The sequence below is a fragment of the Mus pahari genome, chromosome 12 (assembly GCF_900095145.1).
Source record: "Mus pahari chromosome 12, PAHARI_EIJ_v1.1, whole genome shotgun sequence".
NCBI lineage: Eukaryota > Metazoa > Chordata > Mammalia > Rodentia > Muridae > Mus > Mus pahari.
In genome coordinates this window covers 84922034-84942609 of record NC_034601.1, presented here as the reverse complement: position 1 = coordinate 84942609, position 20576 = coordinate 84922034, and the positions used below count along the sequence as shown (strand labels likewise).

General features: G+C 43.2%; 1 protein-coding gene across 3 annotated transcripts in view; it reads right to left on the bottom strand.

Annotated features, from left to right (window-relative positions):
- Positions 1-6990: 6990 nt before the first annotated feature.
- The window catches only part of Morc3 (MORC family CW-type zinc finger 3), a 43937-nt gene continuing 30351 nt past the window's right edge, over positions 6991-20576 (bottom strand). For 2 of the 3 annotated variants that reach the window (XM_029544434.1, XM_029544435.1), the window contains 7 exons: positions 19644-19766; positions 19462-19536; positions 17346-17403; positions 15908-16071; positions 11485-12373; positions 9656-9813; positions 6997-8292 (listed from right to left, as the gene is read on the bottom strand). In XM_029544434.1, coding sequence (XP_029400294.1) covers positions 8139-8292; positions 9656-9813; positions 11485-12373; positions 15908-16071; positions 17346-17403; positions 19462-19536; positions 19644-19766 — 1621 coding nt within the window. In that variant the 3' untranslated portion in view covers positions 6997-8138. Of the gene's footprint in view, positions 8293-9655; positions 9814-11484; positions 12374-15907; positions 16072-17345; positions 17404-19461; positions 19537-19643; positions 19767-20576 lie in introns of all 3 variants that reach the window. The other variant, XM_021209059.1, reaches the window with a different exon arrangement.

Below are 20576 nucleotides of genomic sequence, written 5' to 3'. Positions count from 1 at the left end.
CTGTCCTGCCCCACCAAATATCTCAAAATAGCTCTGGAGTTTCAAAATGTCAATAAAATGGCAATGTCTTGGCCCTCTCTTAGTGATGTGACAGATGCCGAGAATGGTGGTAATCCCAACACTCTGGAGGTGGAAACAGTAAGATGATCAGGAGTTCAAGGTCATCCTTAACTACACAGCAAGTTTGAGGCCAGCCTGGGCTACATGAATGTGTAGGAACTCCCATTCCAATTATGTAATGGTTAATTTATCCGCCATGACCCTTCTCAATAATGTCGCTTATTTTTAAGATTCTTGTCTCCTATGGTTTTGACTTCTTACAGGCCAGCATATGAAAGTTAAGGTTTTTTTGTTTTTGGTTTTTGGTTTTTTGGTTTTTCGAGACAGGGTTTCTCTGTGTAGCCCTGGCTGTCCTGGAACTCACTCTGTAGACCAGGTTGGCCTCAAACTCAAAAATCTGCCTGCCTCTGCCTCCCAAGTGCTGGGATTAAAGGCATGCGCTACCACTGCCCAGCAAAAGTTAGGTTTTTATAAAGAATTGATCTCAAGAGCTGGAGAGGACTCAGCATGTAAGAGCACTGGCTGCAGCCAAAAAAAAAAAAAAAAAAAAAAAAAGAGAGAGAACACTGGTCAAGGCCCTGGGTTCAGTTTACAGCACCCACATGATGGATCATGACATATTCCAGGTGACCCAACACCCTTTTCTGACCTCCAACAGCACCAGGCACATATATGGTGCATATACATACATATATACAAACATATGGTGATGGTTTGTATATATGCTTTGCCCATGGAGTGGCACTATTAGAAGGTGTGGCTTTGTTGGAGTAGGTGTGTCACTGTGGGTGTGGGTTATAAGACCCTCATCCTAGCTGCCTGGAAGTCAGTCTTCTCCTAGCAGCCTTCAGATCAAGATATGGAACACTCAGCTCTTCCTGCACCATGCCTGCCTGGACGCTGCCATGCTTACCACAGTAATGATAATGGACTGAACCTCTGAACCTATAAGCCAGACCCAATTAAATGTTATCCTTTATAAGACTTGCCTTGGTTATGGTGTCTCTTTATAGCAATTAAATCCTAAAACACATACATACAGGCAAAACCCAGACACATAAAATTTAAAAATCTAAAAAATAAATAAATAAATGAAAAATAAAAAATAAACAGGGCTGGTGAGATGATTCAGCAGGTAAGAGCACTCACTGCTCTTCTGAAGGTCCAGATTTCAAATCCCAGCAACCACATGGTGTCTCACAACCACCTGTAATGAGATCTGATGCCCTCTTCTGGTGCATCTGAAGTCAGCTACAGTGTGTTTATATATAATAATAAATCTTTGGGCCAGAACAGCGAGAAGAGGTCCTAAAAATTCAATTCCCAACAATCACATGAAGGCTCACAACCATCTGTACAGCTACAGTGTACTCACATACATTTATGCTTTCTTTTTTGGAGACAAGGTCTCTTGTATTCCAACCCATTATATAGCTCTCAAACTCATGATATCACCTCATCTGAAATTGACCTTAAGTTTCTGCTTCTTCTGCCTACTACTTCGAGTGCTGGAATTACAGCATGTACCACCATGTCTGATTTATACACTGCAGATTTATACATCAGGGCCTTGTGCTTGCTTCCTGAGTTGAACTACATCCTGGCCCCAAGTTATACCTTCTACATTAAGAATACAGAATATGTTTACAACAAAATTAGAATATACAAGATAGAAAGACTCTGCAGGCCAGGCGTGGTGGCGCACGCCTTTAATCCCAGCACTCGAGGACAGCCAGGGCTATACAGAGAAACCCTTTTTTGTTTGTTTGTTTGTTTGAGACAGGGTTTCTCTGTGTAGCCCTGGCTATTCTGGAACTCACTCTGTAGACCAGGCTGGCCTCAAACTCAGAAATTCGCCTGCCTCTGCCTCTCGAGTGCTGGGATTAAAGGCATGCGCCACCATGCCCGGCCCAAGCCATTTCTATCTGAATTATTAACATGGGTCACATGGCTTCCTGGTTTGCACTTGAGGAATGTATTCTTAGAGTTGTGCATTAAGACTCCATTTCTTTATCAGGAGCTCAATGCTCTGAAAAGCCCAAGGGTTCATCAATTTTTCAGTCCTCATGGAAAAGTGGTTTGTCAGCTGCCAGTTCTGCTAATATGCTTGTGCTCCAAATGTCAACCCAACAGTGTGACCAGTTAATCTCAGCAGTATTGCTGGAGATCATGCCATAGCTACTGCCTCATGTGTATGTGTAGATGTATATATGTGTGCATATGTATATCCAAGTGTATATACATATACAGACACATTTATGTATATACACACACTAGAATATATAAAATATACTCCTATACATAGTATATTAGTGTATATGCACACACATATATATATATATGTACTCTAATATATACATACACACATACATATGTATGTATATATTCCAGAACTAATAGGTTCTTTCCAGGAGTTCTAGAACAAAAAAACAAGATGTGCCCACTTGTGTAGTAGTGGTACCAGTTCTATTTGGGCAACCATCACAAAAAGATGTGCCCGTGTTTTAGTTACTTTTCTATTGCTAGCAAGAGACACCATGACTAAGAGCTAACTGGGAATGGTGTGGGTTCTTGAATACTGTTTAGCTGAACTGATCATGTAAAACTGTCTTATATTTGTTTTTGTACCCACAAATGCTACTCTTGGCTGCCTTAAGGAATTCTCTTTCCAACAATTGGTAGTGAATGCAGAATCAAGCCTCTACAAAGTTCAAAATCAGTGGCAGATGAGTGACCTGCCCTAAGCCAGGCATCTATGCTGTCCCCTCTACAGCTTAGGGAATGTTGCAGGGGTGGGGAACGGAGTGTCAGTGCTGGGTGGTAAGTGCTGTGAATCGTCATCTCCTGAGCATGGCAAAGACACCGTGGTCACCAGCGCTATAACAAGTGTGCACAAGAACAGGACAGTCAGTAGTCAAGCGGGGTCGGGTTGGAGTGGAGGCTCTGCAGGTACCATGCTTGCCTGCTGGACTATTTATTACTGTCAGGGAAAGAGGAAACCGTTACTTTTGGTTGGATAGTCCCAATTCAACACACAGATGGCCCTGGAGAGCTTAAATTCATCACAACACAAAACTAAAATGTGATCCCAGGAAAGGAGGTGGTAGGGCTGAAGTGGACTTGATGAGGACAGCAAGAAGATGAAAACAATCAGAATCATTACACACAGGTATGACACTGCCAACAAAATTAGTTACGCAAGCTCAGTTTCATTTGTTATCAATCACAAGTGTGAAGTTTTAAAGTCTCTGTGAAAAGCTCTTCTAGGATGACAAAAGACACACCCTGACAGAGTGGCATACTTTTTGCCTTTGTCTCTGTGTGTACACATGTATGTGCATTTATATGGCGGTTGGAGGACATCGTCAGTGTTGTTCCTGAAGGGCTGACCACCTCCCTCCAGTCCCCCTCTCACACAGGACCTCTCATCACCCTGGAATTCCAATAGGCTGTGCTGACTGTGCATGGGCTTCCAAGGACGAGGTGTCACACCATACCTGGAGTGCAAATTACTTATGACAAATGAAGAGCCCATGAACTGACAGGACAGGGGACTGATTATTTCTTGAAGCCCACGGAAAGGAATGCAGTAGATACAATCTTGTATAAGCACATCCTTTTGTTATTTTTTACATTATTTTTATTATTATTTTGGGTTTTTCTGTATAGCCCTGGCTGTACTGGAACTTGCTCTGTAGACCAGGCTGGTCTCACCACCGAGGTCCAGCATGCACACACATCTTGAAGATGGACTTCATTTAGATGATAAAATTTTTCTAGTAGACAAACCCCAGAGTTTCAATACTACAATCTCCTTGGCTTTTGATGTTTTGTTTTGATGGCCACTTTACCATGCTTTGTGTCCACCCTTACACAGAACCCTAGGACTATCTACAATTTTTTTTTTTTTTACTTTATTTTGGAGTCCTGCTTAATTATCAGCAGGTTACAAAAGATACTGGGTTATGGTTGTAGTGACAATTTGACTTTACAATTACTTTACAATTCCCCAATCAACTTCAAGACAAGAGCCATAAAATTAACAATGTAACCAAGAAACTTAATTCTGAGAAGCAAAGGATGTAGTTACACTTTCCTTTCCACCAAGCTGAAATTCTCGATTTTGGGAAATGTGGTTCAACCATCTGCCCTCCCCGCCTCCCCTTTTAAAAAAAAAAAAAAGAAAGAAAAAAAGAAAAACAAAAACAAATTCAAGGATATAGGAATTCACCTCAGGAATTCAGAGACTCTCATGTCAATGAATTCATCTATGAGCTAAAATAAGTGTTTTTCCACATAGCTGCCTGGATGCACAAGGTTTTGGTTTCATTACAGCAGCAAAGCGACCCAAGAGTAAAGAGCAGGCAAAGAAAAACCCAGAAGTACTGCCAGACAGTAGAGGTGCACGCCTTTAATCCCAGGCAGGTTGGAGGCCAGCCTGGTCTACATGGTGAGTTCCAGGACAGCCAGGGCTGTTACACAAACAGTCTCAGGAAACAAAACAAAACAAAACATGAAACAAAACAGAAGGCAACACTTCCATCTAAGGAAAAGCACACAAATTAGAGAACCACTCATGTACTTGCTATCCCAAGAAATATAAATCACTGCAACATTCTTTGAATATCATCCAGTAAAATGTACACACACTAACCTTATCAGTATTCCCTGCAAAGAATCTACACTGCAGATGTATTTGAAAAGGAAATGTGGTATTTGTTCATTTGCAGGGTCTTTCTGACACATTAAAAGACAAAGTGGGGCTGGAGAGATGGCTCAGTGGTTAAGAGCACTGACTGCTCTTCCAGAGGTCCTGAGTTCAATTCCTAGCAACCACATGGTGGCTCACAACCATCTATAATGAGATCCGATGCCCTCTTCTGGTGTGTCTGAAGACAGTGCACTCGCATACATTAAATAAATCTTAAACAAACAAACAAACAAGACAAAGCATATGCATGGCTGTTTCCAACCCCTACACAGCAATGGAAAACAACAATGAAGACACATTGTATTCCAAGGCCTCTTGTTGTCTGTCAGTGGAGTGATGGGTGTCTTGAACCTTCTCAAGAAGTGATGCACAACTGTTACCAACCTTACTGAAAATCTTGTGTATACCGAGACACATATGCAGCAAGCATATTAATGTGTCTATTTCCACAGCCACCTTGGGAACTTAATGGCAGCTGCCCTCAGAGCATGAGTCTTCGCACCATACCGTCACTCCACCACAATTCCCACCGGAGAATACTTGTCTCCTCTTCCTTGCTTGGTCCTTGAGTGTAGTGTTTGGGAACACTCATCAGAGCTATGGCACAATGGCTCATCACTGGTGGCAGCTGTAATTAACTGGGCAACTGTTTAAAATATGCTTTCATTGCTAGACACTATATTGGATTGCACACACCTATAATCCCACTCATGAGGCAGTGAGGTGAATCGCCACATGGTTCTAAGACAGACTGGCCTACATAATGAGTTCTAGATCAATCAGGGACACAAATGTAAAACAAACAAAACCCCTGTTACTGGGTACAGCCCCCAAAGACTGATTGCAAACTTACCCCTGGAAGTTCCAAACCCTCCCCAGAGGATTCCACCATGCAGCCAGCACTACAGTTCCCAGTGCAGGTCACTTTTAGGTATATCCAACAAGGCCAACTCGCGACAGCCATTACTACTGTGGTCAGCACAGGACTTGAGGCTGCTCTGTATAAACCGTGTGGTTCTTGTGTGTGAACTCCATGGATGATGTCATGCCACAATGTCAGAAGGCTGGCTGTGCCTGAAATGTTCAAGGACAGAAGGGAGCTGAGGTCCAAAAGGAGGATAGACACATGGATATGCAACACCACTTCTATTCTGTGTGGTCACACCTGTCACTCTGCAGCTGGCCAAAGTGGGTCGTTTGTAAGACTCTTGTCTGGCAACCTTCCACAGGTTCTCTGTTGTTTTAACTTGTGCACTGGAACAGGAAGACCATTCCTCTAGCGCCATTAAGGTGCACGCCATTGTCTTCCATCACCGTTCAGCCTCTTGTTAACCAGGGCAAAAATGTGAAAACACTTCAAAGAACCAGTTTTGTGAACAAATTATTTTAGGAATTCTATGACTGATTTCTCATTAAGTCACATCATGGCCATATAAAATACATCTTAAAGGGCCTAGACGACCAAAAATCTTCCAAGAACCTTTGTGTAAACCTCAAACATCCGGAAACCTCCATGACTTACATAGATGCTGTTATCCAAACAAGATGCACAGCGTACACACCTTCATACTGGGCTGGGCATGAGGCTCAGGGGTAGAGTACAGAGCTCCAGATCTGTCTCCAGGACCCTCAAAAACAAGGATTTTTACTCTTGTACTGGCTAGTTTTGTGTCAACTTGACACAGCTGGAGTTATCACAGAGAAAGGAGCTTCAGTTGGGGAAATGCCTCCACGAGATCCAGCTGTAAGGCATTTTCTCAATTAGTGATGGGGGGGGGGGAGGTCCCCTTGTGGGTGGGACCATCTCTGGGCTGGTAGTCTTGGNTTCTATAAGAGAGCAGGCTGAGCAAGCCAGTAGAGACAAGCCAGTAAAGAACATCCCTCCATGGCTTCTGCATCAGCTCCTGCTTTCTGACCTGCTTGAGTTCCAGTCCTGCATCCTTTGGTGATGAACAGCAATGTGGAAATGTAAGCTGAATAAGCCCCTTCCTCCCCAATTTGCTTCTTGGTCATGATGTTTATAGAAACCCTGACTAAGACAACTCAAGAGCAGTGAGCCTGGCCTTCATGATGGAGTCTTAAGACTTCAGAGAGTAGTGCATTCTACAGTGAACTAAAGTCAAACACTGGATGTGAACTGTGAGGATCTGCCATTACATTAGCACAACTGAAGAGAAAATCAGCTTCGTAAGAAAAGTAACTTTCCGTCACCTTTATCAAGTAAATAAAAACAAGAACTTCATTTATTTGCAATTTCTAGAAGGTAATATACATTAAGATTCAATTTCGTATACAACAGATGTGTAGTTAACCACACACAAAATGAATATGTACTGAATTTTCAGAAACAAAAGTTAAAATAAATAGCAACAATAAAACTTTGGAAAAAATAACACATTTTTAGTTGTGGAAAATATGATTCTTAATTATATACAGTTACATATATAATAAAAAGCCACCTCTTTTCAGATTGCACAAAACTTGGGACCAGTAAAAGCATATTTTACAGCATGTGGCATTATGATCCCAGGCCCATTTATGATTAACTCCAGGCTAAAAAACACTTACATTCATAATACAGTAAGAGATATGCAGTTTGAGAAAGACTACCTTCTCAGCTTACATTAACCTGCAGTAACCCTACAAAGGCTAGTCAGGAAATTTCACAAAAAGAAATCTCAAATAATTATTGCGCCCACTTCATGCTGAATCAACAGCCAAAAATGGGCTTCAAAGTAAACATGGTTGTCACTGGATATTTTTAACACTTTAAAAGATCTTTTCTTTGTCCTGGAAAACACTTTTTACTTGACAATTAGCAATCTCACAAGAAAAAGCCAGGCAAACTCAGCTAGCTTTGGCTTTTCTATGAATAGAATTACGTCAGAGACAAGATCTCATAGAAAACACCAGTAATGCTCAATCCCCTTACTCCTAGCAGACCCTACTAGGAGCGCCATGACATCATTCCAAAACTGTCTTATGCTCATTTAAGGAAACAACAGTAGCAACATATCCATTTACATACACTGTGGCACAGCCCTCGATTTTGAGAAAAATACATTTAGGGAGCCAGAAAAATTGCACAAACTGTATTGTAACAACCTGAAAAGCTCTTGGTGAAAAACACCAGTCTCTAGGGCAATAAAAAAATATGTGTGGACTTAATACAAATATTTACATTTAGAACAGAGGCTACGTTCGCTATTATGCTGCTCAGTCCCAGCAGTTCACAGGTTATGTCAAGAGTTGTGTGTCCACAGTGCCTGGGACACTCGAATGCATAGAACACAGGAGGGTGCTGCTCTCCAGTCTGTGACCTCGCACACGTTACATGAGAGCTGAAACCATCACCAGACGTCTGCACTTAAGTACTGCTGATCTCGCTCATCTGCTCCACCACTTGTCCTAGTATCTCATCGACTACGTCAACGTCATAATTGACCTGCTGAAGATCCAGATCAGGCACGATCATAGCCAGCAGCTGTCCTACGTTGACTCGAAGAGAACGAAGTTTGAGGCTGCAAACACAGACATTGGCTGATCAGGTGAGTATTACAATATAAATGACTTCTCTTATGGAACTTAAAAGTGAAAAGATAAAAATGTCTGTGGAATAAAATAAAGTGAAAAGAGCCCCTCCCCCACCTAAAGAACTGGATTTCATTAACAGCCAATTGATTCATTAGATGCTAGACTAGGTCCAAGAACAAGTTTTATAAAACTCATGGTTCAACATATAAATTAGATGTTACCTCCCACTTTCACTCACCCAGACACACAGCAGGGCAACAGTGACAATGCTCATCAAGAGCAGCTTTGGACCTGAACTTCCTGCTGATGAAAATAAACTGAATTGTTCCTTAATTATGGCTTTTAGAGACAGAGTTTCTCTGTGTAGCCCTGGCTGTCCTGGAACTTGCTCTGTAGACCAGGCTGCCCTCGAACTCAGAGATCCATCTGCCTCTGCCTCCCAAGTGCTGGGATTAAAAGTGTGCACCACCACCTCCCAGTTCCTTAATTATGAATAAGAGGATAAAAATTTCTGTCGAGTAAGTTTCCAAAACTTTGGCTTGAGCAATGTTAAGGAGGCTGTGTTAAACTGTGAGATTTCTCTAAACCCCTCTGTCCTAGTAGACTTTATTGTCAGGTTGACAGGACTAGAATAACCCGAGAGAAGCTTTCATGGTTCAAGCTGGTCTCTAGGAGTCAGGAAGTGAGCAGCGGTCAGCCCTCTTCCACACTTCCTGCCTCGAGCCCCTGCTTTCACTTCTCTCACTGGGGCCTGGGGCCTGGAAGCATGGGCCAAAGAAACCTTCTCCTCCCCAAGCTGCTTTTGGTCAGAGAGAGACAATGAAGATAGGTAATGACTTGTTTGTTTAGACTTGTAGCTCTTACACAGGACCTAGGTTACATTCCCAGCCCCCACAGAGTAAATAGTTAAGACAGCATACCAAAAAGAAAGCCTTCACCAACCCCACGCTCTTACGCAGGTAATAGGCTGTGCTAACAGTATGTCCTGGTCCTCATCGGTTATTCATAGTAGATTAAATATTACACACATACACACACACACACACACACACACACACGGGGAGGGCGGGGAAGTGAGTCCTATGTTAGTCACGGTGAAATTTAGCCCACTTTCAGAGATTAAGCCCAGTTTTTTCACTTTTTACCTATATAATCCAAACCATTTTCTAACCCTTAACTTAGCAACTTGAAGCAATGATGTGTTCCGTCTCTCAGTCTTCCTCATTAGAAGCTCTGCTGGGACCAAAATTCCCACGAGAGACTTTTTGAGAATAGTTTTTTCTACTGAGCATGTGTGAGCCAAGGTCACCTGTGCTCTGCTAACTACAGCCCAGCAGAAACCTTCAGTACCTTTCCCCATCCACATAATTGACAGGTTCCTCCGCATTGCTTGAAGTGGAAACATCTGCTCCTGCCTGTTGACCTGTGGCTTTCAGCTGCTCGACTTCAGTCTTGAGCTCTTCACACTGAGAATGCATGTGTGACTTCTCTATTTCCAATAACTGAACCTGACAAAAAGAAAACTTGGTAAGCACAAAATTTAAAAATATAATCCAAGTGCAAGTTTGAGGTAAGAAATGTAAAGACCTACCCTGATAAAGTTATTAGCTTCCAAAACACACTGAATGTACACATTTACCAGCAATGTTTGTGTTTCCTTTCTCTTACACCTGGAAATTCAGGCCTTGCCCTTGTTGGGGCCCTATCTATCAGTGAGCTCCATCCCAGCCCTTAGCAACTTTCCATTAGACATGCTTCATTTACATAGATTCATTTCTTCATCATTTTGTAGTGAGGACAAAGTGTTAGTTACCATTTAACAGACTAAGTGGACCTAGAATGTGAATACTAAGGGACCAATGCTCTCATTTTATCCATGTAATATTATTAAAGTTACAACCAAAGCTTGTACCAACTTGCTTATGTCTGGTCATTTAACACAAGATAATCTATCATTAAGCTTTGTATATATAGGGCTGGAGAGAGAGCTCACTGAGGATCCTGCAACTATTGCAGTTCTAGTTCCAGGGGAACCCACATCCTCTTTCTGGCCATCCTGGGCACCAGGCATGGATAAGATACAGGCATGTATGCAGGGAAAACATCTAAATGCATAAAATAATTAAACTTAAAAACTATACCTTTACACTGGGTGTGGTGATACACATTTAATCCCAGCATTTAATAGGCAGAGGCAGGTGGTTCTGCGTTTGAGGCCAGCCTGCTCTAAGCATCATGTTCCAGTCCAGCCAGGGCTACACAGTAAGATTCTATCTTAAAAACAAAACACTTTGCAATAAATCTGAAGTAGGACACATTCACAGGCTACGGTTCACACCCTCGTGTCTGCTTTTCTTCGTCAGAAGGAAACCCCTTAAGCCGTTAAGTATGTTTCCCAGGCTCTGATTAGGCCAACAGAATACAAAGAGCCTTCTGTCCTGTAGCCTGAAGGCTCCATCTATCTCAGATGACAGCTGTACTAAAGAGCCAACCAAGAGTACAGGAGCCTGTCTGGAAGGTGCAGGGGCCACTTCATTTGAACCGTATCCCCATGAGGATACACCTGGCTGCCGCATGCTTACTAAGACGTACGCATACTGGCCTCACAGGCTAAGCTCTTACAATACTGAGTATAAGTTATTCACTTTCCAGCAACATCTTGTTCACTACAGCATACTCATTCACCATACCCAGCCATTTCCCATTGTTTTCTAGTACTCTCAAACCATTTTTTGGACAGGATCGAGGGAGGAGTGGCAAGGAGGGGAGATAGTCTTACATAACCAACCCAGGCCAGCCTCAAACTTACCATGAATTAAGGATGACCTAGAACTTATGTTTGACTCTATATCCCAAGTGCTGGGACTATAGGCATTTACCACCACACTTGGTTTAATGATCGTAGAGGTCTTCTAAGCACTGCTGCTATCAGAGAGGTCCACGTCCAATGTTTTAGGTAGGTGCTAGGGTCTGAACTCAAGACCCCACACATGCAAGACAAAGGCTTTATTCATCACGCAAAAGCCATCTTATCGGGACCAATTTTAGACACTTTTAAAAGAATCAAAAACGCAGCAGGAGTCCTACTTCCCAGTTAAGAACCAAAGGTGTACGGGACATTCAATAAACACAATTATTACCCTGTGAAACTTCGCGCCAACCTGCCCCGGGCAACTCACCTCGTTCCTGTACTGGTCCCTCTCAATGGTGCACTTGTCCAGCTGCCTGAACACATCGTCAAGCTGCACGGCCATCTCGTCCACCTCGCTTTTGCTCTCAGTGCAGGAAGACTGGCTGCACTCACTCTTCACGTGCTGCAGTGCACTGCACTGTTTCTTCAGTCTTTCTATCTCCTCCAGTGCTTGCTGGTACTGAGATCCCACATGGTCTGGGCTCTCAGACTGACCATTAACACTTTCAAGTAGAAACACTGCGTCAGTTTCGGTAGACTGGTGGCACGTCTCCTTCTTCACGCACTTGTCGTTCATCTCCAATAGTCTTTGCTGTAACACCTGTATCTGATCAGTAAACATCTGGCACTGTCTCTTGTAATCATCTCTTTCTTGTGTGACTATAAGCAGCTCACTTCTCAGTTCCTGTAACTGATGGCCAGTAGCATCTACCGACTCGGCCGAAGTCTCCTGCACTTTTGCTTCAGTACCGACACAGGACAGGGTGGTCATGCCGTTCCTCACACCCATGTCCTCTTCCACACTTTCTTCCTTTTTCACGATCAGGCCTGGTGCTTCGGTCTGAGTGGAGACGGCAGTGCTTGGGTCACCCCTGGAGGTGGAGGTGCTTGTGGAACTGGCCTGGACACAAGGTTTAGGACTGCTTACAAGGTCAACCTGAATGCCGCTCTGCTCAGTGTGGCTCTGTTCTGACTTGACTTCAATATCTGATCTAACTTCAAGATCTACTGCAGGCTTGGGGGTACTATTTTCTTCTAAAATGATGACATCTTCATCATCATCATTTTTGTAAGATGAATTTTCAATTGGAGGATTACTTACTCTCCGAGTCTTTGCATTCAGAATTGATGAATGAACACCAAGTTTCCGCTTCATGCTGGGAAAAAAAATGTATATGTAAAATAAGTTTATAAAGCACAGGCAAGACACAGAACCACTTTTCTTGTTTCTGTGACAAAATATCTGGGGGGAAAAAAAAGGTAATCTAATGACGGAAGGGTCCAACTGGCTCACAGGGACTAGAAGACAAGTGATGCCTGCCTCTGCTTGGAAAAAGCCAACTTTCCTATTTTCCTTTGGGCCCCCAAAAAACCTTACAGGAAATCACCTGAGTGCTGACTCATTCCTTGTTTGCAACCACTCACAGGAGAATGGAATTAACATCAAATATAATTAGCCCCAGGGCTATGTGCAACTGAAATGTGCAGATGGAACCCCTCAGATGTTGGCAAAACAGGTAGGAAACGGGTCCTGGCTACACACTCACTGATCGTGCCCAGAGATGGACCTCCTCTTCAAAGTTTCACGGTCTCCTGAAGCAGTGTCATTAAGGACCAAGTGCTCAAACACAAGAACCCAGAGGGGAGAACTCACATCCAGAACACAGGTACTAGCACAATTTCAATCACTATCTTGAAATTGTAAGAAACACCCATGCTTACTTTTTTTCAATAATCACACTGTTTAGTGCTAACAATGAATTGAACATACAAATTATCTTCTCCTTTTACTATTAGGAAATAATTAAGATTGAAATATCTTCCTTTCCTGGTTTTTTTTCTTTACATAGTTCTATCCTGTAGACCATACTGGCCTGAACTCCAATATCTGCCTGACTTTACCTCCTGAGTGCTGGGATTAAAGGCATTCCACTCCCATTTGGCTGACTACTGAGATCTCTCTGGAGTATCAACTCTCTACACTGACAAACATCTCTTATATGTGGTTTCCAAGCCCTATAATAAATACACACTGTCTTAGTCAGGGTTTCTATTCCTGCACAAACATCATGACCAAGAAGCAAGTTGGGGAGGAAAGGTTTTTTTTTTGTTTTGTTTTTTGTTTTTCTGTTTGTTTGTTTTCCTGAGACAGGGTTTCTCTGTGTAGCCTTGGCTGTCCTGGAACTCACTTTGTAGACCAGGCTGGCCTCAAACTCAGAAATCTGCCTGTCTCTGCCTCTGCCGGGATTAAAGGCGTGAGCCACCACGCCGGACTTGAGAAAGGGGTTTATTCAGCTTACACTTCCACATTGCTGCTGTTCATCACCAAAGGAAGTCAGGACACAAACTAACACAGAGCAGGAGGCAGGAGCTGATGCAGAGGCCATGGAGGGATGTTGCTTACTGGCTTGCTTTCCTTGGCTTGCTCAGCTTGCTTTCTTATAGAACCCAGGACTACCAACCCAGGGATGGCACCACACACAAGGGGCCCTCCCCTCTTGAACCTCTTTTCTCTGTGATAACTCCAGCCTGTGTCAAGCTGACACACAAAACCAGTGAGTATGCAAACAAAATGTCAGCCTGAACTCAGACCTTTTCTTGAAACTGTGAGGAAATGGCAATGACAATTTCATGTATCATAATTTTTCTCCAACAGCCATCAAAGGCAAACAGTATTTTCTATTGTTTTGTGTTGAAGGTTAGGCTGATCCAAGATTTTCCCTAAGGCTCTGATGCATTGAGAAGTAATAGAGTTCTCTGTCTAAAACCAGGAATATGCTTGGCAAAGCTGATGATGACATGAAGCCAGGGCCTTGGGAAGCTGTGGATCCTGAAAACACAACCCTTCCTTCTTCCCATCGGACAGGCCATGGCCTTCAGTGCCCAGGCTGCCATGTGCTCTGCCTGCGATGGTCTGGAAAGTCATGTGTTCGCTGCGTTCATCAGCTTCCAGCTGACTTTGTCCCACTTTCCCTTTCAGGAAAACTTTCGTAGAAGACGCTGTGCTTCCCAACAACCTTGTTTAGCATAAAACAGAGCTTGTGTACCTGACCTCCTCATCTTCTCATGTGTGTCCATCTCCCACTTGGGACCGATCGTTGAAGAATCTCTCGCTAGTATAGGTCAATTTCATATAAAACAACTTTCTCTGAATGGCAGACTGTCTTGAGGCTGGGGAGATAGCTCGGGAAGTCAGAGTGCTTGCGATTTAAGAGAGGACCCGAGTCCAAATCCCTAGGGCTCATGGGGAGAAGCTGAGCAGGCGTTTGCAACTGCACTACTGTATGGTGGAGACAGACTAGGAACTCACTGACCAGCCACCTAAAAGAGCAAGACTCAGTTCAGCAAGAGAGCCTGTCTTAAGAGCATCAAGTAGCCAGTTATAGCAGAGGATGCCTGATGTCCTCTCTGGCCTCTAAAGGTGTGTGGACATATACAGACCTGCATACAAACAGCTTCATTTTCTTTATTTTTCTCGGGATCACAGGTGTGAACCATCACACTCAACTCTATGAAGTTTAGGGACTGAACCTGTGGCTTTGTAAATCCTAGGCAGGCACTCCACCAATTGAGCTACATCATCAGGCCCATAGTTACTAAATTTTCATAATTTCCTAGTGTAAATTTCTTGTTTTCTATTAATTTCTTATCGATAATAAACAAAATTATTTATACTGTGTATGGGTTGGGGAAACACATATGTGCAAAGGTTCAAGCACATCCTCAGGCCTGGCAAGCATCTTCCCTAAGTGGCCTCTCAAGCACAATCACGTATCTTTATTTAATGTAATCAATTAGTTTAGTTCCCCTTGAACAAAGGTCTCACACATTCTGTTCAGGCTAGTCCTGAATTTGCTATGTAGGCAAGAATCAACTTGAACTTCTGGTCTTCCTGCCTCCGTTTCCTAAGAGCTGACACCTGGTTTTACATACTGCTGGGAACTGAGTCCCGTCCAGGTCACTGCCCTACCAACCAAACCCACCTCAGTTCTACTCTGAGAAAGTGAAGGCTATACAATCTCTCAGAAAGCCTGGCCCTTTCACCTCCCGGTGTCCAGCAGTCTGAGGACTGGCTCCCCAAGGTCCTAGACTCGCGTCTCACGTGTGTGCTTCTAACACCTCTGAGTGGGTCACCACTTAGCTCTTCATCACAAAACATCCCCTGACTAAGTTAGGGATAACTAACAAAATCCATGGTCCATGTCTGTCTTTCTCTATTCCTGTTCCATCTACTCATCAAAATATATTACATGCTCAGAGTGTGATGTGGGCTATGTGAACAAGTTCATGATTCTTGTAAGATGCTGTGATCAACCCAGCAAGAGGTAGAGATTTGATCAAACCACATAATACATCATACACACACATACATATGCACCATGTGTACATAAAACCTTGTTGTTTTCTGCCAAACAACAGAGTCTTGTAGGCTGGACGTGAACTCTCACTAGTAAGTGTGAACTTGAACTCTGGACTCCTCCACGTCCTGGAGACCAAGGTTACCTTATGTGCTAGTATTCCCCCCACTCAGTCCACGGTTTTAGCTAATTTAAATACACGGTCAAAAAAGGTAGGGGGAAAATCCTGGACACCTTTCACATTCACATGAACTGTAATTGTATAATTGCTGGAGAAGAATCATATACAGGTCCATGCGTATTCTACGAATAAAGGTTATTTTCACCACTAACCTATTGTTCTCAGGTTCAGATGTGGGTGAAACAAGGTGGTTATTTATAATCCTTGCTGCAAAGGGACTCGTGACTTCAGAAAGATGTGGTCTTGGAACACTCTCCTTCACAGGGGAGAAGCTCTGACTTGAAACACTTGACTGATACAATAGCTCATGATTAATCTGTTGGAGGAAAAAAAATGGATCTTAGAGGAACTAATATTCTTAATGTAACACTTGCCAAACACAAGATACATGCAATCTCTTTCTTTGTACCCCAGAGAATACTGAAAATTACCCAAAGCATGTGGATTTCTTTTGCTAATTTGGGATGGGCAAATGGACCCGTGAACTGAACCAGCCTGCACTCAACGGTAGCATGGTTTTGCAAGTTGTTATTAACAGACGTGTTCAGTTTTGTGTGTGTGCACGTGTGAATGCTGGCGTGTGTGCATGTGTGGACTCACGCTGTGGAAGGCAAAGGCCAATACTACCCTACCTTTCTTCCTCACTCACTTTCCACCTCATGTTTTGATATAGGGTCTTGCTGAACCTGAAGCTTGCCCATTGGGCTAGGATGGCTGGCTACTACAACTTCAGGAATATAATTATCTGTCTGAGCCTTCCAAGCACTGGGATTACAAACAGTCACTATAAGCATGGGGTGCTAGAGTCTCAGCCTATGCACTTTTGCCAACTGAGCCTTGTCCAGCCCCCAACATTACATTCTTAAAGAAGATGCATAAAACAAACCCGAACGACAGCCCACAAGTGCAAAACAGATTCACCACACTGTGACCCTAATATACACATGACTTAGAAGATCTGTTTACACCCATAATACTACACTAAAAAGCACTGTAAATGCAGTTATAAATAAGCCTATATATCCACAGGCAGAACAAAACTTCCTGCCCAAGAAATAGTCACACTTAGCCAAAGAATCCTACCCATTCTATCACAGCATATCAAGCAGCCTGGCCTCTACCTCAGGATTCCTGTGTCAGTCTTCCTAATGTATGAAAACCCACATACAGCTCTGTAATGACAGCATCCTTTTAAAGCCCAGCTGCCCTTATACAGACCGGTAGAGCCAACCAAAGAAAACTAACCCACAGGGCTAAGTTAGGAGCAAATTTGTTCTCTCCCCCGCCCTGGACCATGTCCCACTCATGGCTGTACACACCACAGATATGCACTGCCTTTATTTCAGCATGTCTGAGTTTCTGGTAAGATTCTTAATTGCTGTCTTACCTCAACAACAGCCCAACAAACATTGACTCAACAGTCTAAGAAGTTGTTGGGCTAGGGAGACTTGGGGAAAAGAGCAAGAATGGGTACCAAAAAAAAACAAAAAACAAAAAACAAAAAAAACAGAAAAGAAAAGTAAGAGAGACAGAATGTAAATTCAATAAGTCCTTTCAATTCAGCATCAGTTAAACCAAAGTTTTCGTTACCCGGGGGAGTATTCGAGGGAGTATTTCCGGTTGTCTGATCCTGAATTTCTCCTTGCTCCTTTAAAAGAAAGATAAAAATGAGCACCTTGATATTTACCTGCTTATCATTTTACATGCTATTTTCAAGGGCTGCATGTGTTGCACACTGCACATGACTCAAACATCTATAATTAACTAGCTTCGGTTCCATCATCATCACTGTGAGCATTTAGACTATGGAGTAGCCCCACCATACACATTCTCTCCTTTAATTTAAAAAAGAAAAAAAAATCTTAGTGAACACCCAATCTCTGCCTGAGCCACAGGTCATGAACAAGGACAGCAAAGGCTTTCATTACTTCCAAAGCCACGGCTAAAGCTAAGTACATGCAACATGGACAGCTGGGTTATGGCTAAGTCAGTGAGGGGCTCGCTGAGCAGACATGAGGACCCAAGTTCTGATGCCCTAGAATCTAAGCAAAAGTTGGTCTTGACAACATGAGGAAGGCCAGCACTGGTGTGGTGGGGCCTGGAGCATCTCTAGCATTCACTGGCAGGCCAGCGAAGTTCTACCTTCACTTAGTTAGAAACACTGCCTCAAAAAAAAAAAAGACCAGGGAGAGCCAGGTGTGGTGGTCTCCACCTTTAATCCCACTACTTGGGAGGCAGAGGCGGGAGTATTTCTGTGAGTCTGAGGATAGGCTGGGGGCTGGTGAGATGGCTCAGTGGGTAAAAACACTGACTGTTCTGAAGGTCCTGAGTTCAAATCCCAGCAACCACATGGTAGCTCACAACCATTTGTAATGAGATCTGATCTTGTATGTCTGAAGACAGCTACAGTGTACTTAATTATAATAATAAATATTTGGGCCAGAACGAGCAGGGACTAAGTGAGCAAGGCCGACCTAAAATTCTCAACCACCACATGAAAGCTCACAACCATCTGAATAGCTACAGTGTACCCATCTACATAAAAGAAAGAAAGCAAGCTTAAAAAAATAAATAAATAAAAGCAAGTTCTAGGACAGCAAGAGCTACACAGTAACACCATCTCTCAAGAGGGGAGGGAGGGAGGGGAGGAGGGACTGTGCGGGGGAGAGCGCAAGCATGCACACATACACGCAAATGAGTAAGAGAGATGAGAGTGACCCATGGTCTCCACATAGACATACAAACATACATGTAACACAATGTAATACAAAACATAGCAGAACTACATGAGAAGCCCTTAGCCTTCTATGTTCAGTGTATTAGAGTAACCCTACCCTCACCTATCCCACCTCCGTTTCCTATTTATCACTAGAGACACAATTTAAGCTATCCAAACGGCTGTAGCACCTGGAAAGATTTATTACAGCAACGCCCTCTGGCACAGCCACATCACTGGCAATGGCAGAGTCACATGGCCAGCACAGCTACTGACACAGTCCCAGCAGTGCTGAGGCGGACACTGTGGTTGTCGTCACTCTGTCTCTCACTTTGGGTTTTAGGTCTCTTCATAATGCATTCTTAGGAACTTTTTACATTTATGTCTTTTCCCGAGAAAATCATGTCTGAGTCTATTTAGGAAATCCTAAATATAACTTTATGTGGTCCCTATTTGGAAGTCTTCCTATGCCCTGGAGATCGTTAAGCACAGGTAAGCACATAGCTAGAAATCTCTTTAGGAGGCCATTACTCCAGGGTCTTCATGGGGTATCCACCCCTAAGCAAACTCAGCCAATATAATTGTTGCACAGTAAACAGAGACAACTGACAAACTCTGACTGGCCAGGAAAATAGGTTACAGATTCAAGGGCATTTACAATATGCTTAGAGCTCTCTGAAAACGTAGTTTCAGGCAGCTGAGAGCCACTGCGTGGTCAAATCTGGATCCTCTGGGAAAACAGCCAGTGCCTTTTAACCTCTGGGCCCAGGCTCCTCAATTTGTCACTGTACACATTACCTTTTCTGTCAAGACTAAGTTCATTAACACAAGTGTCTATGCACAGGTCACTTAATAGGACTCAGGCGGTGAAATATGTGAAGCTAGGACAGCCATCAGAGCAGGTGGTACCTGTGCTGGACACACAGGACACTGGACAAGCCTTGTTCATGGTCTGGGCATCAATTTTCACCATACTTGCACAATACTCACGTCTTTTTATAGGTTTTTTCATAAGTAGGATGCACTAAATCCTCATCTTCAGGTTCTTCTGGAACTTCACAATTTCTAGACAGAAAAAAATCACATGGAAATAACATATCACAAATACTGTTCAAACACCCCCAATAGTACTTTCTGCCTTTCCAGAAAGGGTGCCACCAACTATATGGTACCTGAACTGTGGGTCAGGGTTATTGGAGCAATACCATTTTTCTGGAAGCTGATCTATTCCATCTGGTAACTTTCGCCACTTTAGACAAGCGTCACATTGAACCCATGTCTGATCAGGACGCTTCCTTAAAAAACAAAAAACAAAAACAAAAACAAAATAGTCAAGTTATTAACTCTGGAATTATCAACTCTGGAGTATTTTCTTTATTTACTAAGTTGTTTCCACACTAAATATCTGCTTATTTCCAATCCTGAAAATTGTGTGATTAAACTGCATTTACTGTAATGCAAAATTAAGTTTTCAAATATTGGTAACTTTCAGGAGGTTAAGTCTCATACCAATTTGAATAGAACAATTTAAAAGTCTTTAATCCTAGCACTTGGAAGGCAGAGAGGGATGTCTGTACGTTCTAGGCCACCCAGACCTACACTGAGACCTTGCCTTTAAAGGGGTTAGGAGTAGGGGAGAATGTACTCTTTTAACCCTAGCACTTAAGAGGCGGAGGCAGGTGGATCCGAGTTCAAGGACAGCCTGGTCTATAGACAAAGTTCCAGCATAGCCATGGTTACACGAGAAACACTGTCTTGAAAATCAGAGGTGGGGAGTGGGAGAGGGAAGGACAGAAAATTGTCGTAGAAAGAAGTTATGTATACCTAGCTAGAGAGGCAGCTCACTGGGTAAGAGCATGCGCTGCTTTCTAGAGGACCCAGGTAAAAGTCCCACCACACTCACAACTATCTACAACTCCACTTCCAGGGATCTGACAGCCAGGTGGATGCCAGACACTCATGAGATACACAGCAGGCAATACACCCACACACTTAAGTAGGAAATTAAAAAAAGGGCCGGGCGTGGTGGCGCATGCCTTTAATCCCAGCACTCGGGAGGCAGAGGCAGGCGGATTTCTGAGTTCGAGGCCAGCCTGGTCTACAGA